Source organism: Phoca vitulina, unplaced genomic scaffold (genome assembly GCF_004348235.1).
Source record: "Phoca vitulina isolate PV1807 unplaced genomic scaffold, GSC_HSeal_1.0 scaffold52, whole genome shotgun sequence".
Taxonomy (NCBI): domain Eukaryota; kingdom Metazoa; phylum Chordata; class Mammalia; order Carnivora; family Phocidae; genus Phoca; species Phoca vitulina.
In genome coordinates, this window is record NW_022589755.1 from 7,937,676 (window position 1) to 7,962,148 (window position 24,473).

The 24,473-nt window shown below is 59.7% G+C and overlaps 1 protein-coding gene across 1 annotated transcript; it reads left to right on the forward strand.

The window, feature by feature from the left end:
• Positions 1 to 311: 311 nt before the first annotated feature.
• Positions 312 to 22,811, forward strand: NAPA (NSF attachment protein alpha). The gene is made up of 11 exons (XM_032388366.1): positions 312 to 547; positions 9,309 to 9,388; positions 11,971 to 12,087; positions 16,828 to 16,874; positions 17,959 to 18,036; positions 18,276 to 18,331; positions 18,427 to 18,511; positions 19,315 to 19,419; positions 20,507 to 20,575; positions 21,031 to 21,081; positions 22,024 to 22,811. Exons 1-11 carry the CDS (start codon positions 450 to 452, stop codon positions 22,123 to 22,125), a joined length of 888 nt encoding a protein of 295 aa, XP_032244257.1. The 5' UTR covers positions 312 to 449; the 3' UTR covers positions 22,126 to 22,811.
• The last annotated feature ends 1,662 nt before the right edge of the window (positions 22,812 to 24,473 follow it).

Sequence of the window (24,473 nt, forward strand, 5' to 3'; positions counted from 1 at the left end):
GGAGGTACGGGCCGAGACGGGGGATCCTGCTGACTGGTGGAGCAGGAGCCAGAAAGCCCCACCTCGGGACGGGTCTTTGATGGTGGGAACTACGATTGGCTTATGCGAATCACGTGGAATGCCGTAGGGCGCACCAGGAAGAGTGGAGTGTCCTACGCGGAAGTATGCGCAAGCGTTGAAACATCGCGTCGCCGATTGGCGGCCGTGAGTCACGGGGCGGTGTGCGGCGGCTGGCGAGGGTGTGGCCGGCAGGGCGCGCACCTCCCTACCAGATCGCTGGTTGGCCGGCGCACATCACATGGTGCCGGGCAGCGCGGGGGGGGGGTGCGTACCGGTGCGACGTCAACGCAGCCCTGTAAGCTCCCCCGACCTGTCTACCGCGGCCGGGCCTCTGCTGAGTGCCCCGCGGGCCCGGGTCGGGCGGTTTGCTGAGTACCTTTGCGGCCGCCATGGACAACTCCGGGAAAGAAGCGGAGGCGATGGCGCTGCTGGCCGAGGCGGAGCGCAAAGTGAAGAACTCGCAGTCCTTCTTCTCGGGCCTCTTTGGGTGAGAACCACGCCGAGGGGTGGGCTGGGACCTACACTGAGAGGACGAAGGAGTCATGGCCTGAAGCGGCGGGGCGGAGTCGCACGGCTCGAGCCTAGAGAACGGAGGCGATTCCGGGAGGAGGTGCCGTGGTCTAAAGTAGCGGAGGGGGACCCAGGCTAAGGGCAGGGGGCCCAGGCAATGGCAACACGGTTGGAGGGGAGATGGTCTGAGGTGTTGGGAGGGCCCTGGGCTGAGGGCACCCAAACCGAGGCCGCACCGTCTTGAGGCGGTAAGGGGACCCAAGCTGAAGATGGGCCAAGAGGCCGGAGGAGAACCTGGGCCGAGGCAACACGGTCTGAGGCCCTGAAGGGGACCGGAGTGGGAGAGCAGCCAGGTCAGAGTCTTTTGGAGTTCTAAGAGAACCTATCTGAAGGATCCCTGATGGGCACGGCGGGGCCTGGGACCGAGGACACCTGCCCCGCGGATTGACCTTTCCAAGGCGAACCGCAGTGGATTTGCATGAGCTCTGGGCGATGGGGCTGAGGGAGTCAGGGCTAAGGTGATCCTGGGAGTGATGAGCCCAGGTCTGAGGGTGCCTGAGAGAAAGCTGCATGAACTGGAGAAAGAACCTTGGACTTGAGGTGCTGGAGAGCATCGAGGATTTTAAATGGGGGCCGTCTTAGTCTGTCTGGGCCGCTATGACAAAGTACCCTAGAACGGGTGGCTTATAAACATCAGAAATTTATTTCTAACAGTTTGGAGGCTGGAAGTCCCAAGATCCGGGTGTTGGCAGATTTCGTGTCTGATGAGGGCCTGCGTTCTCATAGGGGACTTGTCACTGTGTCCTCACATTGTGGAAGCAGTGATGGAAGGGGAGAACTAGCGCTCTGGAGTCTCTTTTATAAAGGCACTTGGCCCAGTCAGGAGGGCTGTGCCTCGCAACCTCAGTACTTCCCAAAGGCCCCCATCTCCGCGTACCGTCACCTTGGAGGTTAGGATCTCGACACATGAATCTTGAGAGGACACATTCAGTCCATAACAGGGCCGATCTTGGAGAGTTCCCATTGGCCTTTTAGAAAGGACTGCAGCAGCTGGTGTGGGGGAGAGTGAAGGCAGTGATGGTGGTAATACCAGGTAATATTTATTAAGTGCTCTGATTCTGAGTCAGACCTGGCTCAGGCACCTTCCCTGTGTCCTTGCATTGGATCCTCACAACATCCCTGTGGAGGTGGACAGACTTACTTGCCTGATTCCTCAGTAAGTGGGAGACCTGGGCCTGTCTGATCCCAGAGCTGTCTTTGCTGCCACACTCATTTCTCCCCGAGGCTCGTGCCCATTTCTGGACACTACACTTAGGAAGGATGTTGGCAGACTTCGGTGTCTCAGGGGGCTCCTACCCTATAACTCCTCCTCCCTCCCTGCCCCACATGGCAGTTTTCTCCAAACATTTAAGTGAAAGAGCCGGTGTATTCATCCCAGTCCCTTCCGGCTCCAAAAGCAGTTGAGATGGTGCTGAGAGGGGAGTGGGCAAGGCGAGAGCAGAGGGCAGAGGTACTGACGGGAACCTGTCTGTCTGAGAGCAGGGAGTATAGCGACAGGTCAGCCCAGAGGACTCCTCTTGGCCAGCAGCCGCTCCGGGCACCTCCTCCCCTCTGGAGCTGGGGTTTCATGTGTTCAGCATCTCACAGCTGCCTTTTCTTACAGACCCCAGTGGCTTCAGGGACCGGAGAAGGGAGTGTTGGGGCTCAGGTTGTCCCTCGTGCTTTTCCCTCCCCTTTCAGAAACCTCAGCAGTAACCTTGCAAACTGAGAGGTCTCTGGTCATGTCAGAGGGCCAAGTAGGATAGCGCCCACCTGGGATCTGGGGCAAGCCCGAATCCTTGGATGTTAGGGCCTTCTTTGTTCTTCACTGTTTCTGGGCTCCCAGACACTAGAGGGCTTTTGGGCACCAGCGGCCCGCGAGGGAGGCGGTACCACCAGCCAGTTAGTAGATCCGAGCTCCTTGTGTACCTTCCCTCTGGCTCCCTCCTCCTCCCTCAAGCCCCCAGCCAGAGCACATGCCCCTGCGGCAGGGAGCTGTGGGGAATGGGGGGTGGGCAGCCCAGACTTCTCTCCGGAAGCAAAAAGATGGAGAGTTCCTGAGTAAAGCACAGTGAAACCGCAGGAAAGGGGAGGGGAGGTATGCCTTCTTCTTCCTGCCCTGAGGCTTCAGATGGATCCACAGACTTCCCCACTGTGCTCCCTCTGGAATGGTACGAGTTCTAAACAGTGGTTGTGTTCCCTGGGGCTTGTCCTCATCCGTGACACCTCCACCTTCGCCCCCCAGCCCCCGCCTACCGACATCCAAGACAAAAACTTTTCCGCTTGGATACCAATGTTGATAGGAAGTTTCTGCGTCTGTGAAATGAAAATCATAGTAATACCTACTTCATGGGGTGGTCCTAAAGAGAAACGGAGAACGTGCTTGTGAAGTGGTGAGCACACAGCGCCCGGTCCTGGTAAGCATTTAAGTGCTCACTGTTATCATTAAGTGCTGTTACTGGAAGTTGGGTGGGAGGCGCCGGAGAAATAGGGATGATAGGGTGTTCCGTAGACCGAGAGCACGTAGACCGACAGCCTGTTCCTAAAGATGGGATCAGGTCCTGACCAATCAGGTCCTGTTTAAACTGCCTGCGGGCACCTGCAACCCCCAGGAGCGCTGGAGGCTGGCTTTTGTAGGGGAAGGATGGCTGCCTGGGTAGGGTGGGTGGGCCCTTAGCCAAGCCCCGTGTGGGAACCGTAGCTTCCAGCTGTGCTTTGGACCACCTTCCACTGCAGAGCCTGCAGGAGCCCGGCCTGCCTGTTTCCGGCGATCACTGTGGCCACTCAGAGCGCCCTGCCCCCTGCCAGGCTCCATGGCTGAAAACTCGGGTGTCCCTCGCCCAGTGTCAGAGTGGAGTCCTTCCTGAGGGGATGCAAGGTTTGGGGGTACCCCGGCCATCATTTTGCTGCAGTCCCAGGGTTCTGCCTTTGTCGATGGAGGGGACTTTGCCGCCTGGTTGTACAGAACTTCCAGTGCTCCTGTTTGGGACGGGACAGCTGAGAGACCGAGGTCTTTCGGAAACATCTGTTAAGGAAAGGAAAACAGTTCTTGGGCTGCAGTGAAGTCATCTTGTTGGGGTGCAGAGGGGCATCAGTAGGAGAACTAGAGGAGTACCCACCCCACCGTGCGCAGGTGTGCCCCCCCCCCCCATTGAGCTTACTGTCAGGAAGGCAGTGGCCCAGAAATAAGCACTGTCCGTAGGATGTAGTAAGGGGGGTGGGGAGGCTGGAGGCCCAGGGCTCTGTGGAAATCAGAGGAGGGTGCCACCTTGCCAACCTGGGGGCAGGGGAGATAAAGCTCATGCTGAGAGTGGAAATAGGTAAACAGTTCTAGAACGTGCCCTCTCTGCCAGCCTGATAAGAGCCAAGCTGAGCGCCTGCCATGGGGCCAGCACTCTCCTAGGTGCTACCAGCAAGATTGCGAGGGCCCCCAGCAGCCCCGCCAGGGACGGCGTCTCCCCCTGGGTCACAGAGGGACCCGGGACGTGCAAGCCACGAGCGTGCATTCGAGTCCAGGCCTAACTACAGTCCTCGATTTTTCCACCAAGCCCTCGTGACTCTAGAATTCCTCTTGCCAGGTGGCCGGCAGCCCTCAGAGCATGTTTCTCCTCCTTCACATAATAGCAGCCGTTTGAGCACCTGTTCTGCTCTGCCCTTCATGCTGGGTACGGCACATATGTCATCTCTAATCCCCACAGCCTGCTTCCCGGATCGGCTCCTTGTCTCCATTTTACAGATAAAGCAACTGAGGCTCTGCTGATCACCAGCCCGAAGTCACGCCGTTATCAAAGTGCCCGAAACTGGTCTCAGCCCCTCCCTTGGCCCCCAGGTCTGTTCTGTAGAAACCCGTTACAGACGTGTCACAAGTGTGACCTGGGGTGGTTGCAGAACCCAGCCGTTAGCACGTAACAACTTTAGCCTTCAGTCGTTCCTGGGGCCTGTGTGCGCACTGAGGGGGGCGCCCAGGCCCTGCCCCACAGGAGGCCATACCCATCAGGCCGGGGTGAGGGGGTGCAGTACCGAGCAGGGGGGGTGGTGAAGGGCTTAGCCTTGCAGGGGGTGCGGGAGAGATGCCGGGGGATCCCGCAGCTCTCTGACAGCTCAGTGCAGTCAGCAGAGGAAGAGGGCCGGTGGCTGCCTGCTCCCTGGGCCAGGTGGACCGTCATGTTCTCTAATGTTCCTTCCGCCTGCAGCATGGACGGGGGCCTCTGTGGGGGGCTGGTTTAACTCCCTCCCTTGCCTAGGGCGTGCTCAGCGCGGCTCCAGCAGAGAGCAGCGTCTGCTCATCAGGGGAGGGAAATCTGCACAGCGTTGGCTGTTTAATCTAGAACAGAGGCGAGAGCAGGCAGGGACCTTGTCCACCTTCTCGTTTTCCAGAAGACCCTTGGACGTGGGGAAGGAAGCCTCCCAGGTCACTGAGTGAGTGAGACGCAAGGCAGCACTTGATCTCCAGGCCTGAGTCCTGTTTCTGGGCCCTGCCACTTTCTGGCAGCATAAGTGTGGGCAGGCCCCTTAACCCCTCTGAGCCCCAGCTTCCTCCTCGGTGGAGCAGGGGTAATACCCAGAGCGTTACTGTGAAGAACTCTGCACTCCATGGGCTCCTGGGTGGCTCAGTTGGTTAAGCGACTGCCTTCGGCTCAGGTCATGATCCTGGAGTCCCGGGATCGAGTCCCGCATCGGGCTTCCTGCTCAGCAGGGAGTCTGCTTCTCCCTCTGACCCTCCTCCCTCTCATATGCTCTCTCTCTCTCTCTCTCATTCTCGCTCTCTCAAATAAATAAATAAAATCTTTAAAAAAAAAAGAAAAGAACTCTGCACTCCTACCAGGCCATTCTAATCACGTAAAGGAGGTGGGTAGGATGTTGAGACACGGTAAGGGTGGGACAGGCCCTGGGGTCCCTTCTTGCCCACCCGGGACACTGGAGAAGCAGAGAAACAGAGGCCAGGACTGAGGGGCAGTGGCTGCGGCCCTCGGGAGGCACAGGAGGGCCAGGGAGGGTCGAGGACCTACAATGGGAGTCACTCCATCCGCCCCGCCCTTTGCAGCCCTTAGGAGAGTGCCGGTGGGCCGGGTGGCATGTTTCCAGGAGCCAGGAGGTGCCCAGGGGGTGGAGGAGGGAGCGAGGGAGGCTGAGACTCTGCCCTGCAGACCCCCCTGGCCCGGCGCCCACCGGGCCGTCTGTGCGTCACTGGCACCGCGCGCGCCTCTCCATATGGCAGTCGCTGGAGGTTGGTGGCTGTGCCTGGGAGCCCTGAGACTGCTTCCTCCGCCTGGGGAGGGGGCAGAAAGCAGAGCCGAGTGGGTAATTATAGACAGCCCTGCACCAGGCTGGCCCAAACCAGTTCCCTCTATTCCCGGCCTGACTCGGAGCTGGAGCCGCGGGATGGGGAGAGCTAAGCAGAGGCAGCTCGGGGGAGGTCAGTGGGGGAGGGACCGTCAGCTGTCGCCTGTGCTGCCACTGGGCTCTTCGTGAGAGGCAGGCCCAACTAGCTTTTCTGGATCTCCTGCAGGAGGCATTGGAGGAGGCCTGGTTTCTTCCTCGAAGGGAGTTTGCCACTGTCCGATGAGTGCTCTGAGAGCCGCCCTGACCTCGGGGAGAAGTCCTGTGGTAAACTGCAGATTGATCCTGCGGGGAGGCAGCTTGGTAGAGCACTGGAGCTGGGGACTTCCTCCTTCTGGTCACTGGCCCTGCCAGAAACCTGCCTGTTATGGTATAATAGGGCCTCACCCCTTCCCCTGGCCTCCAGCATGGGGGTCCCCCACCTGCCTCTCTGGCCTCATTTCCTACCCTTCCCTGCACCGGAGCCAGCCGGCGCACTGCTGTTTTGAACTGGCCATGCCTGCTGGTGTCCTAGGGCCTTTGCACATGCTGTGACTGCTCTCTGGAGTGCTCCTCCCTCTTTCTGTCGGTGGCTCCTTAGTTGTCTTTGAGGACGGAGCTTGACTCTCACATCCTCACAGCGGCGGCCTGGATCTGCCCATCCAGAGAGGCCCCTCCTCCCCCAGGGCCTCCAGTGCTTACTCACTCAGAAATCACCTTGCTGATTTCCTGTTTACTGAGAGCCAGGTCTTTCTCCTTGGTTTGCTGCTAGTATCTGCAGTGTCTGGCACGTAATAAATGCTCACATTTGTTCCCCAGGTGAATGAGTGGCTGTGGGAAGGGCTTCTGTCTCAAGATCTGCCAGTGACCCAAGGCGAGTCGTCTGTCCCCCTCTGGGAACTCCGCTCCCATCTCTTAAAGGAGACGATGGAACTCCAGAGATTCCCTGATCATCATCTGGCATGGAAATGGCCAGGACCCAAGTCCGGAGAGGAGGGAGGAGGCAGGCCTGAGCAGACATTAATCCCTCTGGTCTTCCCACTCCGCAGTTAGAATCACTGACCCAGCGCAGGGCTGGCCTGGGATCACAGAATTGCAGCCCGGCAGCTGACAGCCTTTGTGTGCTGTGTTCACACTGTCCCACCGAGCTGAAACAAACCAGCTGGGGCTGACTTTGTTCATTGTTGATCACCCCGCTTTGGGCCTCTCGGTGGGACGAGTCGTTTCTGCTCATCCAGGAGCCTGAGGTTTTTCAGAGACTGGCTCAATCTGGATAGGACTTAGTTGTTCCCACAAGGAAGGGAAGGATGAGCTAGGGGATCCACGGCGCAGGGAGACATGACTTCGGTCTGTGAACGCATCCATCCCCTTTAAGTCAGAGAACGTTCTAGAGAAGGTCCCCCAGAGGATTTTTCTATCCAGGCCCCAGAGGTCCCCCTACTGCCTGTGAAGTTCCTCACCTCTCCAAGGCCAGGAGTGGGTTCTAAAGAGGTCACTCCGAGCAGGGGCCCCAAGCCCAAGGTGTGTTGGGCCAGCTGGGGTGAAGCTGGCCAGGGAAGACCCTGCGACCCAGCAGAGTGAGCATAGGAGTGCATTCCCCGGGGGGCCACTTCCTGTGGAACAGCGGAGGGGAGGGGAGGGGAGACCGCATCAGCACAGCCCCAGAAGGCAGAGACTTTTCAGCTAAGAAGAACCTTATCTCCTGTGATGTGGATTCATGAGGCCGGGATTCCAATCCTAGCCAGCCAGCTGGCCTGCCCTGGGGTATATTTACAAATGGAAACAGCCTGAAGGGGTCGCTGGGGTGGGTCTACATCAGCTTTTTCCTCCCAAACTCACCTGAGCTTTCTGATTCATCTGGGCCCATTGTTTAAAAAGCCTGATTCCAGGCCCCACCCAGACCTACTGAGTGAAATCTTCCAGGAGGGTGCCTGGGGGGCCTGGTGTGATCACTGTAACTAGCAGCTCCAGTGATTCAAATGAATGGACTGAAGGAAGGAACGCTGTGAACACGACTCCCAAAATTACCCCGGAGGCTCTCCACAGCTGCAGCGGGGGCTGGCCGATTTCCAGGGCCAGTGGACATGGGTCAGGGGGGACAGGAACGATGATTTGTTTGGCTTTCTATTGGAAAATGCCTCTCTTTTCTCCTCGTTCGACACAAAACACTGATTGATGTCAGCGAAGAGAGGATCCGAAATCCATTTGGTAGAACTCGGCATGTAGGGTTTTTTCCTACTGGTTTATGTGGGCCATGGGTGTTTGAACAGTTGCAGAGACCACAGACCTCATGAGCTGAGGCGGGTTGCATTCTTGGAGGTGGAAGGACAGAGACATGGCGGGGACTCACAGACAAGGTACTCATGAAGGGGCCCCCCAGTTCCAGAAGAGCTTCCGATGCACCGCTTGGAGATCTCAGGAGGGCAGAGTAAAGCTGCCTAAGCAGAATGCTCTTTGATTTTTTTTAAGTACTCCTCCGTATCTCTCAGGCCCCTACTCTGGCACAGTAAGTTCTTTGAAGGTAGTTTTGCCATTTTAAATAATTCTGCACTGAACATCCTTATACCGCTTCTGATTAGTTTCTTGGGGTAGATGGCTAGACATGTAACTCACTGCTGGACCATAGAACCAAATGTAAATCCTGATATTTAAAAAGCCAAATATATCTTTTCTGTGTTCTATATAAATACACTTTAGCAGATAAAATAGGCAGAAGATAAGAAAATTCAGGCAGTACAAAGGAGGAGTGTAGGGTGAGGAAATCTTGTCTCTTGCACCTGGCCCCACAGTTCTGTAGACCCCACGTTAGAGAAGAAAGTCTAGTTTTTTGTGTATATCCGCTCCGTCCTGAATTAGTAATGGCACACTCGTACTGTCGAGAGGTCTTCCCTGAACACCTGCGGCGTGTAAGGCACGGGCTTCAGGCATTGGGGAATGGACAAGTCATCCAGAGCTGGGCTCCTCCCCCAGAATGCTTTGCAATCTCTTGGCGGGGCGGTGGGGGAATTTGCATAGAGCCCGGGAACCAGCGTTCACTGAGCAGAAATGGAAGAGGCCGTCAGAGGCCGGGCTCACTGGGAGGTTGGGAAGTCTTCCCCCTCCCCCACCCCATCCCCGCGGAGTGGGGGTGACCCAGGCCTCCCCAGGGAGGGCCCAGCCAGCCTGCATTGAGTGTGCCTTTGTGCCAGGGATGGGGGGAGCAGGGGCCGCAGGTTTGGTCTCCCCTGAACCCTCAGTAGAGGCCTGGGCTGCGGCGGACTTCACAGAGGCCTTATGGGCGGGCGGTAGGGGCACATCTCCACTGTCACCAGGACAGAACACTGGCTTGCTCCTCACTACCAGACTAGTGCATCTCATCTCCTTTTCCCTTCTTTCCCCAGAGGCTCATCTAAAATAGAGGAAGCGTGTGAGATCTACACCAGAGCAGCAAACATGTTCAAAATGGCCAAAAACTGGAGTGGTATGTGATCTCTGCTAGAACCCCTTCGTGCTCCTTTCTCCTCTTTTCCCTTGACTTCCAGTCCCGAAGTCCTGGCTCTGGGGCTCGCCTTGCAGCCCCCAGTCTCTCCGTGCCATCTCTGCCACTGGAAGCCCATCGGCCTGCCATTGGCTCGCTTCGAGCCCACTGGGTTATTTTACTTGGGCCACAGGGCCTTGGCGAGAGGACTCTAAGGATAAATAGATTATTGAATCCAGATAGCTCTTGGAGGGGTTTCTCCTTAAACTCCCGAGTGTCCGATTTCCCCAGAAACTCCTCCCTACTGCTTTTATCAGGTCTGAATGCTAGATGTAGCAGACCATTCCAGTGGTTCCAACAGTCAAGTGCGCCCCTAAGTGCCAAGCATGCGCATTGAATGGAATCGTCGCAGCAGCTCTGTGAGGGGCGCTACCGTTAACATCCCCGTTGTTGGAAACCGAGGCTTGGCTCAGCCCCGGGCCTAAGGCGCCACCATGGTGAGGGACAGAACCAGAATTCAGAAGGCAGAGCTCTGACTCTGGAGCGGCCTCTGTGTGGCTTCAGGGCCTTTGCTGCCGGAGTGACTGAGGTTTGTGGCACGGCTCAGGCTGGCCGTGTGACCCCGGGCAGGTTACTTCCCAATCTGACTCCTGCTGAGTCCGACAGCGGGGACAGCGGCAGTCCCACCCCCGTGGGGCCGCAGTGGGCATTCATGGAGATCAGGCATCCCCACTGGGGGCAGCCAGCACTCAGTAAATGTGGTGGCCGCGAGCTCCGTGTTCGTCATGCCTGCGAGCCCACCTCCCCGCGTCGGGGTGCAAGGAGAGCTCTTCCGGGATCCTGGTCGGCAGATTAGCAAACTTCAGGAGTGGCTGTGAGGTGCCCACCGGAGCCTTCCGTGTGCTCTCGCACACTGTCGCAAACTGCTGCAAGGGCCTCCCCCCAGAACAGGGCATCCCAGGTCATGCACCTCCAGAGACACTCAGAACCTATGTCAGTGGGCGGAGTGAGACCAGAGTCTCCATTCCTCTGACTTGGCTTTGAGGTTGTGGTCAGACTGGCGCTTGGCCGGCCCCACCGAGGCAGGGAAGGGCTCCTAGAGGCCTGAGAGGCCGGAAGAGCTGGTCGGGAGCTGCCTGAGGGCCTGGAGGAGAGCTTTGAAAATATAGCGCGTTGAGCTGCTCAGGGCTGATTGCAGGACTCGGCCTCAAGCCTCAGTGAGATTGGATCAAGGAAATGGAGCAAAGACGGGTTTGGGGCCCTGGGAGGGACTTTCTGACCAGAAGGAGACACAGCCTGGAATGGGATCCTGGAGGCAGAGGGTGGAGGCCCCGGTGAGACGGAGTCTCCTCATTTTCTGAGAACACTTTTGGTTTCCTGGAAACTAGAAGGGTTTTTCCTGACCTTTCACCAAATAGATAGTGCACACAACCACGTGCCCCGTATAATTCCGTGCTCCCAAACTAAGAAGGCGCCGTCAGAGAAAGAGTATTTCTCAGTCATGTAGATGTCGCTTTGCCCCTAAAATGTGTTACTTCCTTCCCACCCCCACCCCCAACTATTCAAACAAAAATCCAGGGCTGTGTTTCATTTTTCTCCCAGCGATACTGCTTTTCTGGAAATTTTGCACTCACGTTTGAGCCCTTCAAAGTAATAAATCATACATGATGGAAACTGGGCTGCTTTGTCTTTCCTGCTGCTCTCAAGTTCCAGGAGGGGGCCAGACCCTCTGGTCTCCTTCCAGCTCCGGAACTCTGTGATTCCGACGCGGCTGGAGGAGGACGGAGGGCAGTGGAGCCTCAGGTGGGGGTTGGCTGAGCTGGCGGTGGGCGTTGGAGCTTCCGATCAGGACCGTCCCACCCCTGCTCTCCAGCCCCAGAGGAGGAGCCAGGTCATTGTCCTCTGCAAGCTGCCAGGCAACTTAGGAGATGGACAGGTGACCACAGTGGCTTGGGAGCAGCGCAGGATGACTGCCTGCAGCCAAGTACTGGACAAACTGGGCTTCCCATGTGGTCTGCACCGCCCTTTGCCCAGTGGCACTTGTCCCCGTGCACTCGAGTTCCTGCTGTCCCACGGGGCCACTGCGGGGGTCAACTGGGGATAGTTTCTGTATCCTGCATAGTTCTCGGCCCCGTCTGCCTTCTCCTTGGATCTTTAGAAGTGGGTGGCCCTGGAAATACTGGCAGAGGCTGAGATTAGGGCCATGGGATCTTAGCTGGCCCCCACCTGGCTCTCTCTTTGTATACACAGGGCTCAGGGGCCTCTCCCTGAGGCAGCTTCCTCCTCCCTCCGCGTCCACCTCGTGGACCTTCAGGAGCCTCAGCCCAGGAGTCAGGAGGCCTCAGGTGGACAGGGCGAGGCCTTCACGTCAGCACCACCACCCCCCCCCCCCCCCCCCCCCCGAGCCCCGCCAGTCCCCCCCCCCCCCCCCCCCCCCCCCCCCCCCCCGGAGCCAGGCCAGTCCCTTCCTCTCTCCAGCCCCCTCTGCATTCTCGGGAGAGGAGAGCCCCCTCCCGGGCCAGCGTCGGGGTGGCTTCTGACAAGCGGAGCCCCACTAAGGCTGAGCTCGCTCTTCTCTGTTCCAGCTGCCGGAAACGCTTTCTGCCAGGCAGCCCAGCTGCACTTGCAGCTCCAGAGCAAACACGACGCGGCCACCTGCTTTGTGGACGCCGGCAACGCGTTCAAGAAAGCTGACCCCCAAGGTGAGCGTCCGCGGGTCTCTGCGGCCGGCTGAGCACTCTCCACAGAAGTCCTCAGGTTTCCGTGAGGCGCCGGTTCTCTCCGGGGACACGCGCGCCACAGGCTGGCAGGGAGACACTTGCGCTTGAACTTCGAAATTGGCTCCCTTCCGGTTGGCATTTGCATCCCGCTCCAAGCCTCCGCCTCCCCCTGCTACTTGGTGTGCGCAGCTGATCGCTTCCCTCCCAGAGCCGGGGAGCATTTGGGAGTGGGAGTTACATTGCAGACCCACCGCATGCCAAGGAGAGAGGAAAATCTGTTCTGTTGTCAGAATTAACATGCAGAGGGGGGTGGGAGGGGGTTCTGAGACCAGCCAGGTAGGAGTTGCTGCCGAAAAAGGAGCGGAAATTATCCTAACCTGGCTTCCCTACACCCTGGGGGGGAAATCAGAACACAGCCCAAGATGGGAGTTGCCAGAGAACAAGTTACTTAAAATGAGGCAGCGTTGGGGAGAAAAGCCCGGTTTGGGACTGACTCATGGTGAGAAAACCATTTGTCCCACCGGGCTCATCCCGAAGCAGAAGCGCAGCCCGGTGGGTACCAGAATTTTGGGTCTCAGGGAGCTGGAATTTTAAATTTCTGTTTTCCATCTCGCTGCCAGACACAGGTTGCTGATTTTTTAATTTTAGCAAGCAAAGATACTTTTTTTAGGTAACCATTTATTGTTACTATTCTCTCATGAGAGAATAGGGAATACGTGAATGTTTTGAGAAAAAAAAAAAGGGAGATGCCTCATCTTGGAACAAAGACTTGCCCTTCCCAAGAGAGGACAGTTTGCAGCTGGGCACCGAGGTGTTTGCGAGGCTTGGTAAGCACCGGTTCCCGTCCCGGTGCTGGCGAGTGGTTGGCGGATCCGTTACCACCACTAGGGACCGACCTGTTGTTCCTGGGCAGGGATTAGGTCTCTGTAGACCAAGTAGCTTCTCTGTGTCCCCAGACTTGACCAGTCGCTGCCTGGGTAGCTGGGTGTCCCACAGAGGTTGGCTTGAGGGGTCACGTGGTGGGCCCAGGCTCGGCGAGAACCAGAGGGGAGGCCTTGTGGCGGGGTGGGCCACAGCAGGCCGTGTCGGCCATGTGAGGAGGACCCAGGGCCACCGCGAATCACCCAGGGACGTCTGTGTCCCGTTTCCCCACCACCAGCCTTCCCTCTGCTCGCTGGGGAACTGGTCTTCCTGGATTGCCGCCCTAGCGTCTGTGCTGTTCAGCTGCTGCTCCGGGGTGACCGGAAGGACTCGTTTCTGGGGCAGAAGTCGAGTGCCAGCCTTCATGACCTGTGTGCGGCCCCATTGGCTCTTCAAACAAACCCGAGCGCTTCCCTCGGATGGGCCCCCACCCGGCTCCTCGATGTTGCGTCTGTGATGTTGCGTCCTTAATCCTTCGGTGGCTTTTGATCTGTTTTTCCAGCTCAAGGCAGGGTTCTGCAGGGGGTGTGTTGGGTGCTGGGGCCTGGGCCGGGGGTGTAGCCCTGTGCTCCGCCTCAGGAAGTGCGGAGGGTGAGGGGTGTCTCACGTTGGATCTGCTGACGTGGCCATCATGGGGCCCCAGAGGCCAGCTTGGTTTCTCCAGGGATCAGCAAGCACGGTTTGCTGCCCTGGGAGCTGAGGCAGGGAGGGAGGGGTGGCCCTGGGTGGGAAGGACCTTTCAGGCAGCAAGAGGAGTAGTGACCAGGAGAGGAGCCTGTTTTGGGCACAGCCCGGAGTGGGTGCCTTGGCTGGAGCACCAGGTTCTTGGTGCTGAGGGGGGGGGGGCCCCTGGAGCAGTGACCCAGCACCGCCGCCTCACGGACTCCTCGCCCCGGTAATGGTTCATGTAGCGTGTGGCTCCGCGTGGTCTCCTGAGTCTAGACCGAGCCTCTTCCCGTGTGACCTCGGGCAGTCACTTCATCTTTTGGGCCTCAGTTTCCTAGTCTGGTAAAGGCAGAGACCACGTGTGAGAAAAAGCACAGGCTTGGCCAGCACGGCACCTGGCGTGTGATAAATCTCTAATGAGGGGTGGCCCGTGGCCCCCATCAGAGGCCCGGCCTCCTCCCCTTGGCCACTCGGCTTGTAAAACAGAGCTGGAGGGCCCACTCGGAACCCCACCGGGCTTCCCCAAGCAGGTGGCCAGCTCCCTGGGGCCTTGCTGGTCCCCTCGGCCGCCTGGAAGGCCTCTGTCCTGTGTCAGCACCTCCTCCAGGAGTCCTGGAGGGCCCTCCCCGCGAGAGGCAGCTGGTGCCCAGCCCGCACAGAAGGCCTGCCAGAGCCGGCCGGGGTAGAAGGAAAGGATTTGGCACCTGTCAGCGTGCTCTGTCTGCGAGTCTGCCTGGAATGGTGGACTGGGGGGGGGGGGGGGGGGGGGGGGGGGGATATGTGATGCCTCTAGCTGTCGGTGGTTCCCGGGTTTCCCAGCCTTTCCCAGCCTTTCCCAGCCTCCACCGGCCGCTCTGGAGGGACTCAGGCCAGGGAGGCCTCTAACCCCAGACACCTGAGCGGGGCCCCGGGCTGCACGTGCGCGTTCCTGGGCGCCTCCTGCGAACCACACGCGGCGGTAGCGTTCTCTAACCCAGTCCGCTCCCTTGTGGGACTCTGCCTTGTGCCCCCGTTGCACCCAGGAGGGCTGAGTCCCGGGATTGATGTGGGAAACAGCAGCCAGCCCCGGAGCCCGCTGGAGCCCAGCAGGTGGGGCGAGGGCCCTGGGTTGCACGGCTCCCAGTGTGCCTAAGCCAGCACCCTCCCCGCTCTGGACCGCAGAGAGCTGGATCTCATCCAGGGGTGCTCTGGCCGCTCATCCCCGGGGGCCTGGTGACTGGAGATAAGCCTGCCGTGTCCCGTGTGTCAGCGGCTGGTCTACCAGCGCTTGCTGGGGTGTCCCCGAGCCAGGAGCCCACGTGAGGGGGACTTAACCTTGTGAATCCGCGATGCTGCCTGGGAGTGATCTCCTGCCCCCTCTGCCTCTCCAAGGGCCGTGCTGTGCTAACAGCGCTCCGGCGCTGGGGGGGCCCCCGTAGGCCTGGGGCGGCCCCCATAGGCCTGGGGCGGCCGCTGTGGGAGAGCGCGTCCTACCAGAGAGAGGAACTCGCAGCCTGTCCCCCTCCTGGGCCTGCTCATCTCCCTGGGAGCCGCCTGGGCCACCTCAGCGCGCAGGTGCCGGGTGGGGCTCCCCAGTGTCCCAGAAGAGGGAGCCGGTGAGTCTCCCCGCTGGCCACAGGGCGCCCCCCCACCCCCCACCGGCATGGAGGCTGGAGCAGGGCTAGATGTGCAGAGGCAGCTCCCTGCAGCCCAGCCCCCGAGCTCCTTACCGGCCTTATCGTCCTGTTGCAACCAGCCCATTGCTGGTTCATCAGTTCAGAAATGCTCTGTTTCAAAATATGTGCTTGTGTTCAAGCAGACTGTTTTCCGGCTATAATTTTTTGTGTGTTTTCTTTCCCTCTGCCTCCTCTTTACCTTGTTTTCTTCTCTGGTGCCCCGGGCTTCCAGCTATCAGCCTCAAAACCATGACCGAATGGTGTACATTCTTTAAATCTTTCTGGCATCCCCGGAGGCCTTTCAGAATTGGAGCAAACCTGTAGGCCCTCCCTCCCTCAGAAGAGTGCTCACAGACACCCACCTTTCGCATGTAAATTTAGGGGGCCTTGTGGACTCCCTGAAGGCCCAGCCACAGGTCCGAGGCTGAGAGCCTCTGTTCACATGTCTGTTCTCCACCCCACCCCAGGTAGTGAGACCTTTAGCCCCATAAGAGCAGGTGCCAGCTGCGGCTCTTCTCCGTGGCCTCTCCGCCCAGCGGGCCTGGCTGACTGTGGGGACCCTGGGGGCGGACCAGGAGCCTGCTGGGTGCCCTGGACGGCAGGATGAACTTGCAGCCCCGCCCCAGCTCAGAGCCCAAGTCCTGGCTCTGTCCAGGCTCTCCGTCCTCCCCTCCCGCACCTCCCCCAACACCTTTTCCTCGGAGATGCATTTAAAAAATCCACCCTGAGAGCTCATCTCTGTCTGCTAGAAAATGCCTCCCACTCATGCTGCTCTCTCTCCTCCAAATAACGTGTCAAAAAAAAAAAAGAAAAAAGCCATACCCAAATTTCAGGTCTTGGAAGAGGTAGTACCACAAAGGTAGCAGAATTTCCACTCTCGTGGGCCTTCCTGGTGTTTGCTGTGTTGGGGGGACCTGTGGTTTGAGGAGCTGACCGGTGGCAGGGGAAGGGACAAGAGCAGAGGGCTCTGCTGAACGCAGACACGTGGGCAGGAGACAGTGATGGAGATTCCAGCCCAGGGGGCCTGGGTGTCCCGGCGTCCAGCCCCCTCCTGCTGTAGATGGAGGCCAGACAGGTGCAGGGGACGTGGGGCAGTGCCAAGGTGCCAGAGCCCCGGTGAAACCTGGGCGTCCCTCAGATGTCAGGCCCGGCCCCCTCTGGTCCCCCCCTTTCCCCTTGCCAGCCCCTCTTGTCGTGGAGGGTAGGGCCCTCGCTGGCCTGGCTCCGAACGCCCATGGGAGGCTGGCTGTCGGCCTGTGTTCCGTCCCTGGGGTCGCCGGGAAGGCGGTGGCGCTGTGGCAGCCCTCAGCAAGTCACGGCCTGCAGTCCATCGCTCTGAACACGTTACCTGGGGCTCAAGGACCCCTTCAGCTCCCCGCCCAGCCATGGGAGCACAGCCCTGCCTCCCCCTCTCCTGGCTTCTGCCCAGATGACTTCTCGTTCTCATTTCTCCTCCTTGCCTCCCTTTTTCTCTCCCCAGAGGCCATTAACTGTTTGATGAGAGCAATCGAGATCTACACAGACATGGTAAGGGTGGCTGCCTGTCCTGTCCCCCCTCCTGCCCCACCATATTGCTCCAGCCTGCCGTCCCAGCTTCGGCCCCAAGAGCAGGCACGAGGGGGAGTGGGAGCTGCGGGAGTCTGGTCACCTGGGCCAGCCCCTGCCCCGCCCCAGGGAGCACCCCCATAATAGGGGAGGCCCAGGGGCGGCTCCGCCAGGGAGCCAGGACCAGACTCCTGTCCACTCTGCCACTTGCCCCTCACCCTCTACCTCTGTCTCGTCGGACCCCTTCCCCTGCCAGGTCCCGGGCCATGCTGGAGTATCGTAGATGGAACAGTGCTAGCGGTTTAATCCTCCCTGCCGTTCGCCCATGTGACAGGAAAGGGGGGCCCAGACAAGTGACGTGACTTGCCCAGGGACACATGGCCACAAACAGGAGTAGCTGAGCCCAGAGCTTCGCCCTTTCCTGATGTCCCTCGGCAGGGCCAGGCGCCTGGACGCCCACTGGAGGGAGGCTGGTGGCCTGTGCTCAGCCCCTCTGGGAGCTCCAGGCCTCCTTCGGGAGAACTGTGCATGTCTATGGGGGAAGCTGGGGGTTGGCCTGGGTGGGGGGCGGCTTCCATGGCCACACTGGGGGCCGGGGGGAGGCCAAGAAAGGCTGTCCCCTCTGCAGTAGGGATGCCCAGCCGTCAGCCTGGTTTCTCCAGAGCTTTTACCAGGCAATTCTAGGCTGGTCTTTCCACCTCTGTGGGCCATCTGTCAAATGCTTCCCCAGGCCGGGCCCTCCACCAGGTACCCGTGCCCCCATGACCTTGGCATTGCCTTGTTTGCCCGTGTCCCTGTGGACAGGATGGACACGGAGGCTGAATGGGGAGGCAGGTGCCTAGGGTCAACCCGTCAGGGCGGCACTCAGACCCAGGCCTCTCAGTCGAGCCTCCTGTTAAAGGCCTATGCCCCCCTGGCTCTCGGTACCCTCTTGTGCACACCTCACTGGTGCGGCTAAGGGGCAGGAACCCACCAGCTTTGGGGACCCAGAAGGGCAAGAGCAGGCTGGGGTGGGGCGCTGGGGACATCACTTGTCACAGAGGGCCCCTCCCCGTGTCCCACCCAGGGCCGATTCACGATCGCGGCCAAGCACCACATCTCCATCGCCGAGATCTATGAGACAGAGCTGGTGGATATCGAGAAGGTGAGTGGCCGTCGGCCCTGCCTGGCCAACGGTGGGGGAGGACCACAGTGGCCGGTCCCCTCGGACTGGGGTTCATCTCTCTGCTCTGTCTACTTGGGAGGTTTCTGGTGTCTGAGTACTGGAAGAGGGGCGTGGGGCATTGGCAGAACTTGCGTGAAGGCCCCAGGGTCGGGCCCGTGGTGGACAGCGGTCACCTTGCCACCTCCTTGCCCTCTGCCCCCTTCCCGCGTCTCCCCCAGGCAATCGCCCACTACGAGCAGTCTGCAGACTACTACAAAGGGGAAGAATCCAACAGGTACGGGCCACGGGCTCCCCTCTCCCTGTCCTCCCCAGGCCCCAGTAAGCCCCAGGCCACCACCGACCTCTGTCTTCTCCGCCCACCCCACACAGCTCAGCCAACAAGTGTCTGCTGAAGGTGGCTGGTTACGCCGCTCAGCTGGAGCAGTATCAGAAGGCTGTTGACATCTACGAACAGGTGGGGACAGGTGGGGCTCCGAGCCCTGCTCTCTGGGAGGGCGCTGCGCCCGACGTCTGCACCGTGCTCCCTCCCCCTGCCTTCTATCACATGCCTCCCTCCATCACCTCCCTGGCGCTCATCCTGTCCTTGCTGGCTAAACCTTTCTCCACCCACGACCCCACACGGTCTCACCGCCCCCTCCCTATACGCTTCTCACAGGGAGCTTCCGGGGAGGCCCAGGGTCCTGGAGGGAATGAATCACTGAGGCCTGGGGTGGCCGGAGGAAGCTGAGGAGCCTGCAGGAAGGGGGCCAGGAAGCATGGTCCCGAACGTGGCGGGTGGGACAGGGAGGGAACGTCACGTGGGTGCGCAGGCTCCCCTGGGCTGTGTGGGGAGGGCTGGGCGGGCCAGGCTGTCCTGGTGGGTTCAGTTTGGCCAAGAGAAAGGCAGGCAGCTGGCCTTGGAGGAGAAGGGGGCGGGCGCCACCTCTCATGTTTCCGCAGCCTGCCGTCCCTCTGCCCACTGCGTGCCAGCCTCCTGTGGGGCCTGACAGCGGGGCCGCCTCCTCCCCAGCGTCGTGGGTGCCTCGGGGCCTACGGACACCTGGCTTCAGCCCTGTGGCAACACCCATCTCCTGTCATACCCTGGGCCTTGGCTGCCCACACACTGGTCCTTGGCCTCCCTGCCCTTGGGGTCCCGGCTTAGCAGGGCCTCACCCGGGACACACATGCGGCTCCCAGCTGGCCCCAGGTGCCTGGCAGTGACCCTGGCCCTCTGGCTGCCTGCCCCAAGCTTATGGTGCCGCCTCCACATGGTCACAGGTGGGGACCAACGCCATGGACAGCCCCCTCCTCAAGTACAGCGCCAAGGACTACTTCTTCAAGGCGGCCCTCTGCCACTTCTGCATCGACATGCTCAATGCCAAGGTGAGCTGGGGCCCCGTGGGCCCGCCCAGAGCTTCCCCCACCTCCCAGTGACCACCTCGGAGCGTGGTGTCCATCACTAGGCCAAGTCACCTTCTAACCCCTTAATAGGGGTGAGCCCCTCCCTCACGTCCGACACCCGACAGCTGCAGACAGGAAATGCGTGTTCTCACTGGTGTGTTCCTGGCCCTGGTGTCACCTGCCCAGTCTCTGCCGCTTTTGAGTTTATCCAGCTCCGGGCTCACTCAGTGCCAGGCCTTGTCTTCAGCGAGAGCATGTTTTGAATCCGTACTTGCATTCCTTGAGGTCAGCGTCACTGTCCCCTGTCCTACAGATGAGGACGCTGAGGCTGAGACCAGAGACCCTTATTCAAGGCCCCATGGCTGGATTCCAGATCTTTGACTCCTAGTGTCATGATCGGAACCCTAGCATGTGTGCCCACACCACCCATATTCAGGGCTGCTTGGCAAGAGAGGGGTCCGTGTTGGGCGAGGGGGTGGGGAACAGCCCAGGGGGGAGCTGGACTTTTCCTGGGTGCAGTGTTGCCGGGGCCCCAGCCGCACTGCCCTCCGCCACCCCTGCTCCCGCTGTGGGTAAGAGCTTGGGCTCTGGTGTCAGGCTGGTGCGCGTCCCCGCCCCCACGTACCCTGTGCCCTGAGCAGGTCATTGTGCGTTTCCCCACTTTCAGAATAGGGGTCACCGTCATTCGACCCTCCCTGGGTCCACATGATGGTTAAATGTGGGAAGCGCCCAGCACCAGCCCTGGCACGTAGGATGGGCTCATACGAGGCAGTTGTCATTTGCCCCCTACCCTGGGCACTGGCCTGGGAGACACACCACCCCCACCCCCACCCCCACCCCCCGCTGCTTCGTCCCCACAAGCTGTCTCTGCAGCAGGCTTGGCTGCGCACAGCCCCACAGAGGTGCCCTCCAGGCCCAAAGCCGGGTGACACTGGAGGCTGGGGGAGGGGCGCAGAGCGCTGACCAGGGGCCAGATGTCTCAGATCCCCTTGGCTGCCAGGCCGGTGGCTCCAATGGCCCATCTTCATTAGCTTGTCCCCTTCCTTCCTTCCACCCTGGCGATGTCCAGCTCGCTGTCCAGAAGTACGAGGAGCTGTTCCCCGCGTTCTCTGGTTCCCGGGAGTGCACACTGATGAAAGTGAGTGCTGGGCGCTCTGCAGCCCTCTCCCCGCCCTTTCCCTGCCCCTTCCCTGCCTCTGGGCCTGGAGGGCTCAGCCAGGACTGGGGGGGTTGGAGGTGGGGGGCACCCGGAGGCTTGGGCTCTGGTTACTATAATCATCAGGGTTTGTACAGCAGTTCTTAAAGGTCTTTTGGTTTTGTTTTGTTTTCCCTCATTTGGGCCTCTGTTTTCTTGATGAGAGAAGTAAGGCTCAGGTGGTGATGGAGGTAGGGGCAGTGTGATTTCTCACATGAGCATGCACACACACGCACACACACATACACACCGGGCAGGGGTGGAACCAGCCCCTTCCTCCCTCCCAGCACGGGAGCCCCCTGGCCTGCCCCCCGCAGGATAGTGTATGTGTGGGTCTAATCCAGGTCAGGCCTCAGGCCAGCCTTGGTCCCTGACCCCTGCCTGCCATCTTCTTGCAGAAATTGTTAGATGCCCATGAGGAGCAGAACATTGACAGCTACACCGAGGCGGTGAGTGGCCGGGGCTGGGGGCAGGGGTGGGGGGCGCCCTGTGCAGACACACTCTCCCATGAATCCCACCCTTTCTCTGGCCCCCGTCCTGGCTATGAATCCCTTTCTCCAGTCACCCCAGGATCCTCACGGGGAGCCCCGGAGGTACGGGAGGTGTCCTCCCCCTATTAGAGATGATGGCACTAGGGGGAGGTGAGGAGACTCATCCTCCATCCCTTAGGGGCAGAGCTGGGAGGCAGACCTGTGTCTGTCTGTCCCTGAAGGCCAAGGTCTTTGCACCAGTGAGTGTCCTTGGTGAGCAGTTGGGAGGAGCAGGGAGGGAGAGAGACGAGTCGTGGAAGGGGGGGGCCTCTTCCGGCACTAGCTTCCTTGGTAGAACCGCCCCACAGAGGTGTGTCTCCCTTTCCTTACTCTCTTTTGAACAATCTGGAACTTGGGTGGGCCCAGCTCCGGTCCTAATCCAGTCGTCTAGACTGCATCTGTCAAGTGTTGTCTCCTGGGTGCCCCTCAGGAATCCTACACCACCAACAATGACAGAGACCAAAGTCCCTCCAGTCCATCATGCCCCGGACGGTGGGCAGGACGTCAGGAAGCTCAGCCACAGAGAAGGGAGGAGCGGGGCCGGGGCAGGGTGACAGGGCTCGGTTCTCTCTCTGGCCCCGTCCCCGTGGCGCTTGGAATAGGCCTTCACATCTCCAGGCCTGTTTCCCACCCATGAAACAGGAAGCTGGACCGTTTTACGCTGCAGCATTCTTTCTTTTCCTCAAGGCAGCCTCAGAGGGAGCCCCCTCCCTTTGCTCCTCCTCAGGGAGGTGGGCTGGGACACATGTAGAGAATTTGGGGACCAGAGACTCTGGGCTTGGGGACAAGGAGGGAGCCAGGGAGCCAGGACCAGGTACGGGACCGGCCCCCCTGTCGCCTTCCCCTCCCCATGTGTCCCAGGTGAAGGAGTACGATGCCATCTCCCGGCTGGACCAGTGGCTCACCACCATGCTGCTTCGCATCAAGAAGACGATCCAGGGGGATGAGGAGGACCTGCGCTAAGCCCCACCCAGCCCCCTGGCACCTGTCTTCCTGCCCCGTCTTCTCTACCCCCGCGCCCCTCCAGCGCGTGAGCCCAGAGAGAGAGGTGGGGCCGAGACCTTGGCTGTGAGACCTCCCTTCCCTTCCCGCAGAGGAGTCTCCCCAAGCCACAGTGCGGGCTCAGCCCTGCTTTGGGGTCCCTGAGGCCAGGCCTGCCGGCCAGACAGCCCCCCTCTGTTCTTGCTGCATCCCTCGCCTTCTACCCATTTATTTAAGCCCCTCAAAGGTGCCCCTTCTCTGCCCCAAAACATAGACTCTTTGACACAGACTTATTTGCTGTGGGTGCTGCCAGGGGTGGGGGTCAGCATCTGGTCCCCCATATCCTGACCAGCTGAGGCACGAGGCTGGTTTCTGTCGTTCCCACTTGTCCTCCAGCCAAGCTCTGAGCACATGTAGCTGCTGAGATTTGCTCTCTCCACGGGGGTGGGCTCCTTCCCCTCCAGTGCCGGGAACCCCGCCCCACCCCCCACCCCCACCCCCACCCCCAGCCTCCTGCAGCCCTGACCTCTCAGGATAGACCGCAGGCCCTGGAGCTCAGAGGGTCATCCCTGCACCCACCCCTACATCTGCTCCTTCCCTAGTGCTTTGAGGTTTTGTGGTCGGAAGCTGCAGTTGGCCTAAGAAAGAAAATAAAAAAGAACACTTTGCATGAGTCTCTCTTTTTCCTCCTCAACTCTGCTACCCCCTTCTCCCTTCAGGGCTGGTGTCCTGTCTTCCTGCCCCTCCTGGTACCTGCCTTGGGCTCTGGGCACACCTGGTGGGAAAGAAGAGGGCGAGCATAACTGAAGATGGGGCTGGGGTCAGAGGTCCTGGGGGAGGCCCGGGGATGGGTGGGCTCGGGAGTCTGGGAGAGCCTGGCTTGATCCTATGGCCTCTGGGTTCTGCGGGCCTCAGTTTCCTCTGCTGGGACGGTGGGTGGCAGTACCAGCCCCAGCTGGCTGGAGAAGGGAGGGTACGGACGGCGGTAAGGAGGGTGGAAGAGGCCCCTCATGGAAGGAGGGTTGAAAGCCCCGGTGGTATTTGTTCCAGGCACCCAGGATGAGGGGGGACACGACTTAGGTGGGCAGGGCACGAAGACCAAGCGGGTGTGGCAAGTGGAAGGGGGGACGACAGGAGCCCTTGCCTGGGAAAAGTGGGCAAGAACCACCTGCCTCCGCCACATGCCACAATGGAGGCTTGCGTGGAGGCGAGCAGTCTGACACACGTGGGCTGTGGGGGGACGGAACTGGGGGAGGCTCAGAGTCGCCACGGGAGGGGGTGTCTGGAAGTGAACGGGGGGCAGGACGAGGGGAGGGGCCGCCTGGGAGACCAAGTCAGCCTCCTTGAAGAGGTGCTCCAGGCTAGAGCCTGGAAGAAGTCCCAGAGAGGTTCAGGTTCACCGTGTCAAGAGAGAACGGACTGCAGCACTTTGCCCTGCTCTGTCCCCTGAGCTCCTCCCACAGCTCAGATGGATTGGTTGATGATGGCTGCCTAGGGCGCAGTTAAGACTCCTGAGACCTGAGATCAATTACTGATGTCTGCCACGGGCACCGGCTGAAGACTAAGCGCCAGAATCTCTTTCTTCCACCCGTGACCTCAATAGTGAGTCTCAACCCTGGCTGGGCTTAAAATCACTTGAAGTACACAAGCTTGGGTCAGAACGTGATAAATTGTGATTTGGATGAAGCTCCCCGCTCTTTTGGGAGGTTCTGGTTTTGTTTTTTTTTCCTGAAAATTCCACAGCTGAGTCACATGTGCTGCAAGGGGTGGAAATGACTGAGCAGGACAATTCTTTCCTTCCCAACCTATAACTTCATTTATTCATTTGACAGATGTTAAGTGAATGTAGCTTAGAGGTTACCACGTGAGGGAGAAGCAGCCTGAAGAAAACATTCTTCAGAAGCAGAATTAGACCCCACATTTAATTGACTCAGCGAGTATCCACTAAGCACCTACTGTATACCATGCCTGGTCTAGGCCCTGGAATATAGCATGAAACCACATAGCTAGACCCTGCCCTCCAGGAGGATTTGGTCACCAAATCCCGAAGTCGGGAATGGACACAGACTCCCCTTAACCACCCTCCAGATCCCATGTGCCTTTGAGAACTTTCCCCTTATGTCTTACGTAACAATGTCCCTGGTGCTTGGCAAAGGGGCTGGCACGGAATCTGTGGATTTCTAACACATTTACTGAATGCTTGCTTTGTGTCAGGCCTCGTGGTCCAGGAGCTGGGGATCTGACTGTGACCAAGGGAGATCCAGTCACCACCTTCACGGATCCTGCCGTCCTTGTTCACGTGTGTGTGCACCCGCGCGTACACTCGTACT

What these genes read in the sequence shown, in the direction of transcription:
- NAPA (XM_032388366.1), top strand. Translation starts at nt 450, where the DNA reads ATGGACAACTCCGGGAAAGAAGCGGAGGCGATGGCGCTGCTGGCCGAG. An exon ending in CAAGAAAGCTGACCCCCAAG is followed by an intron (nt 12,088 to 16,827) that starts GTGAGCGTCCGC and finishes TTCTCTCCCCAG; the next exon opens with AGGCCATTAACTGTTTGATG. An exon ending in GGGAGTGCACACTGATGAAA is followed by an intron (nt 20,576 to 21,030) that starts GTGAGTGCTGGG and finishes ATCTTCTTGCAG; the next exon opens with AAATTGTTAGATGCCCATGA.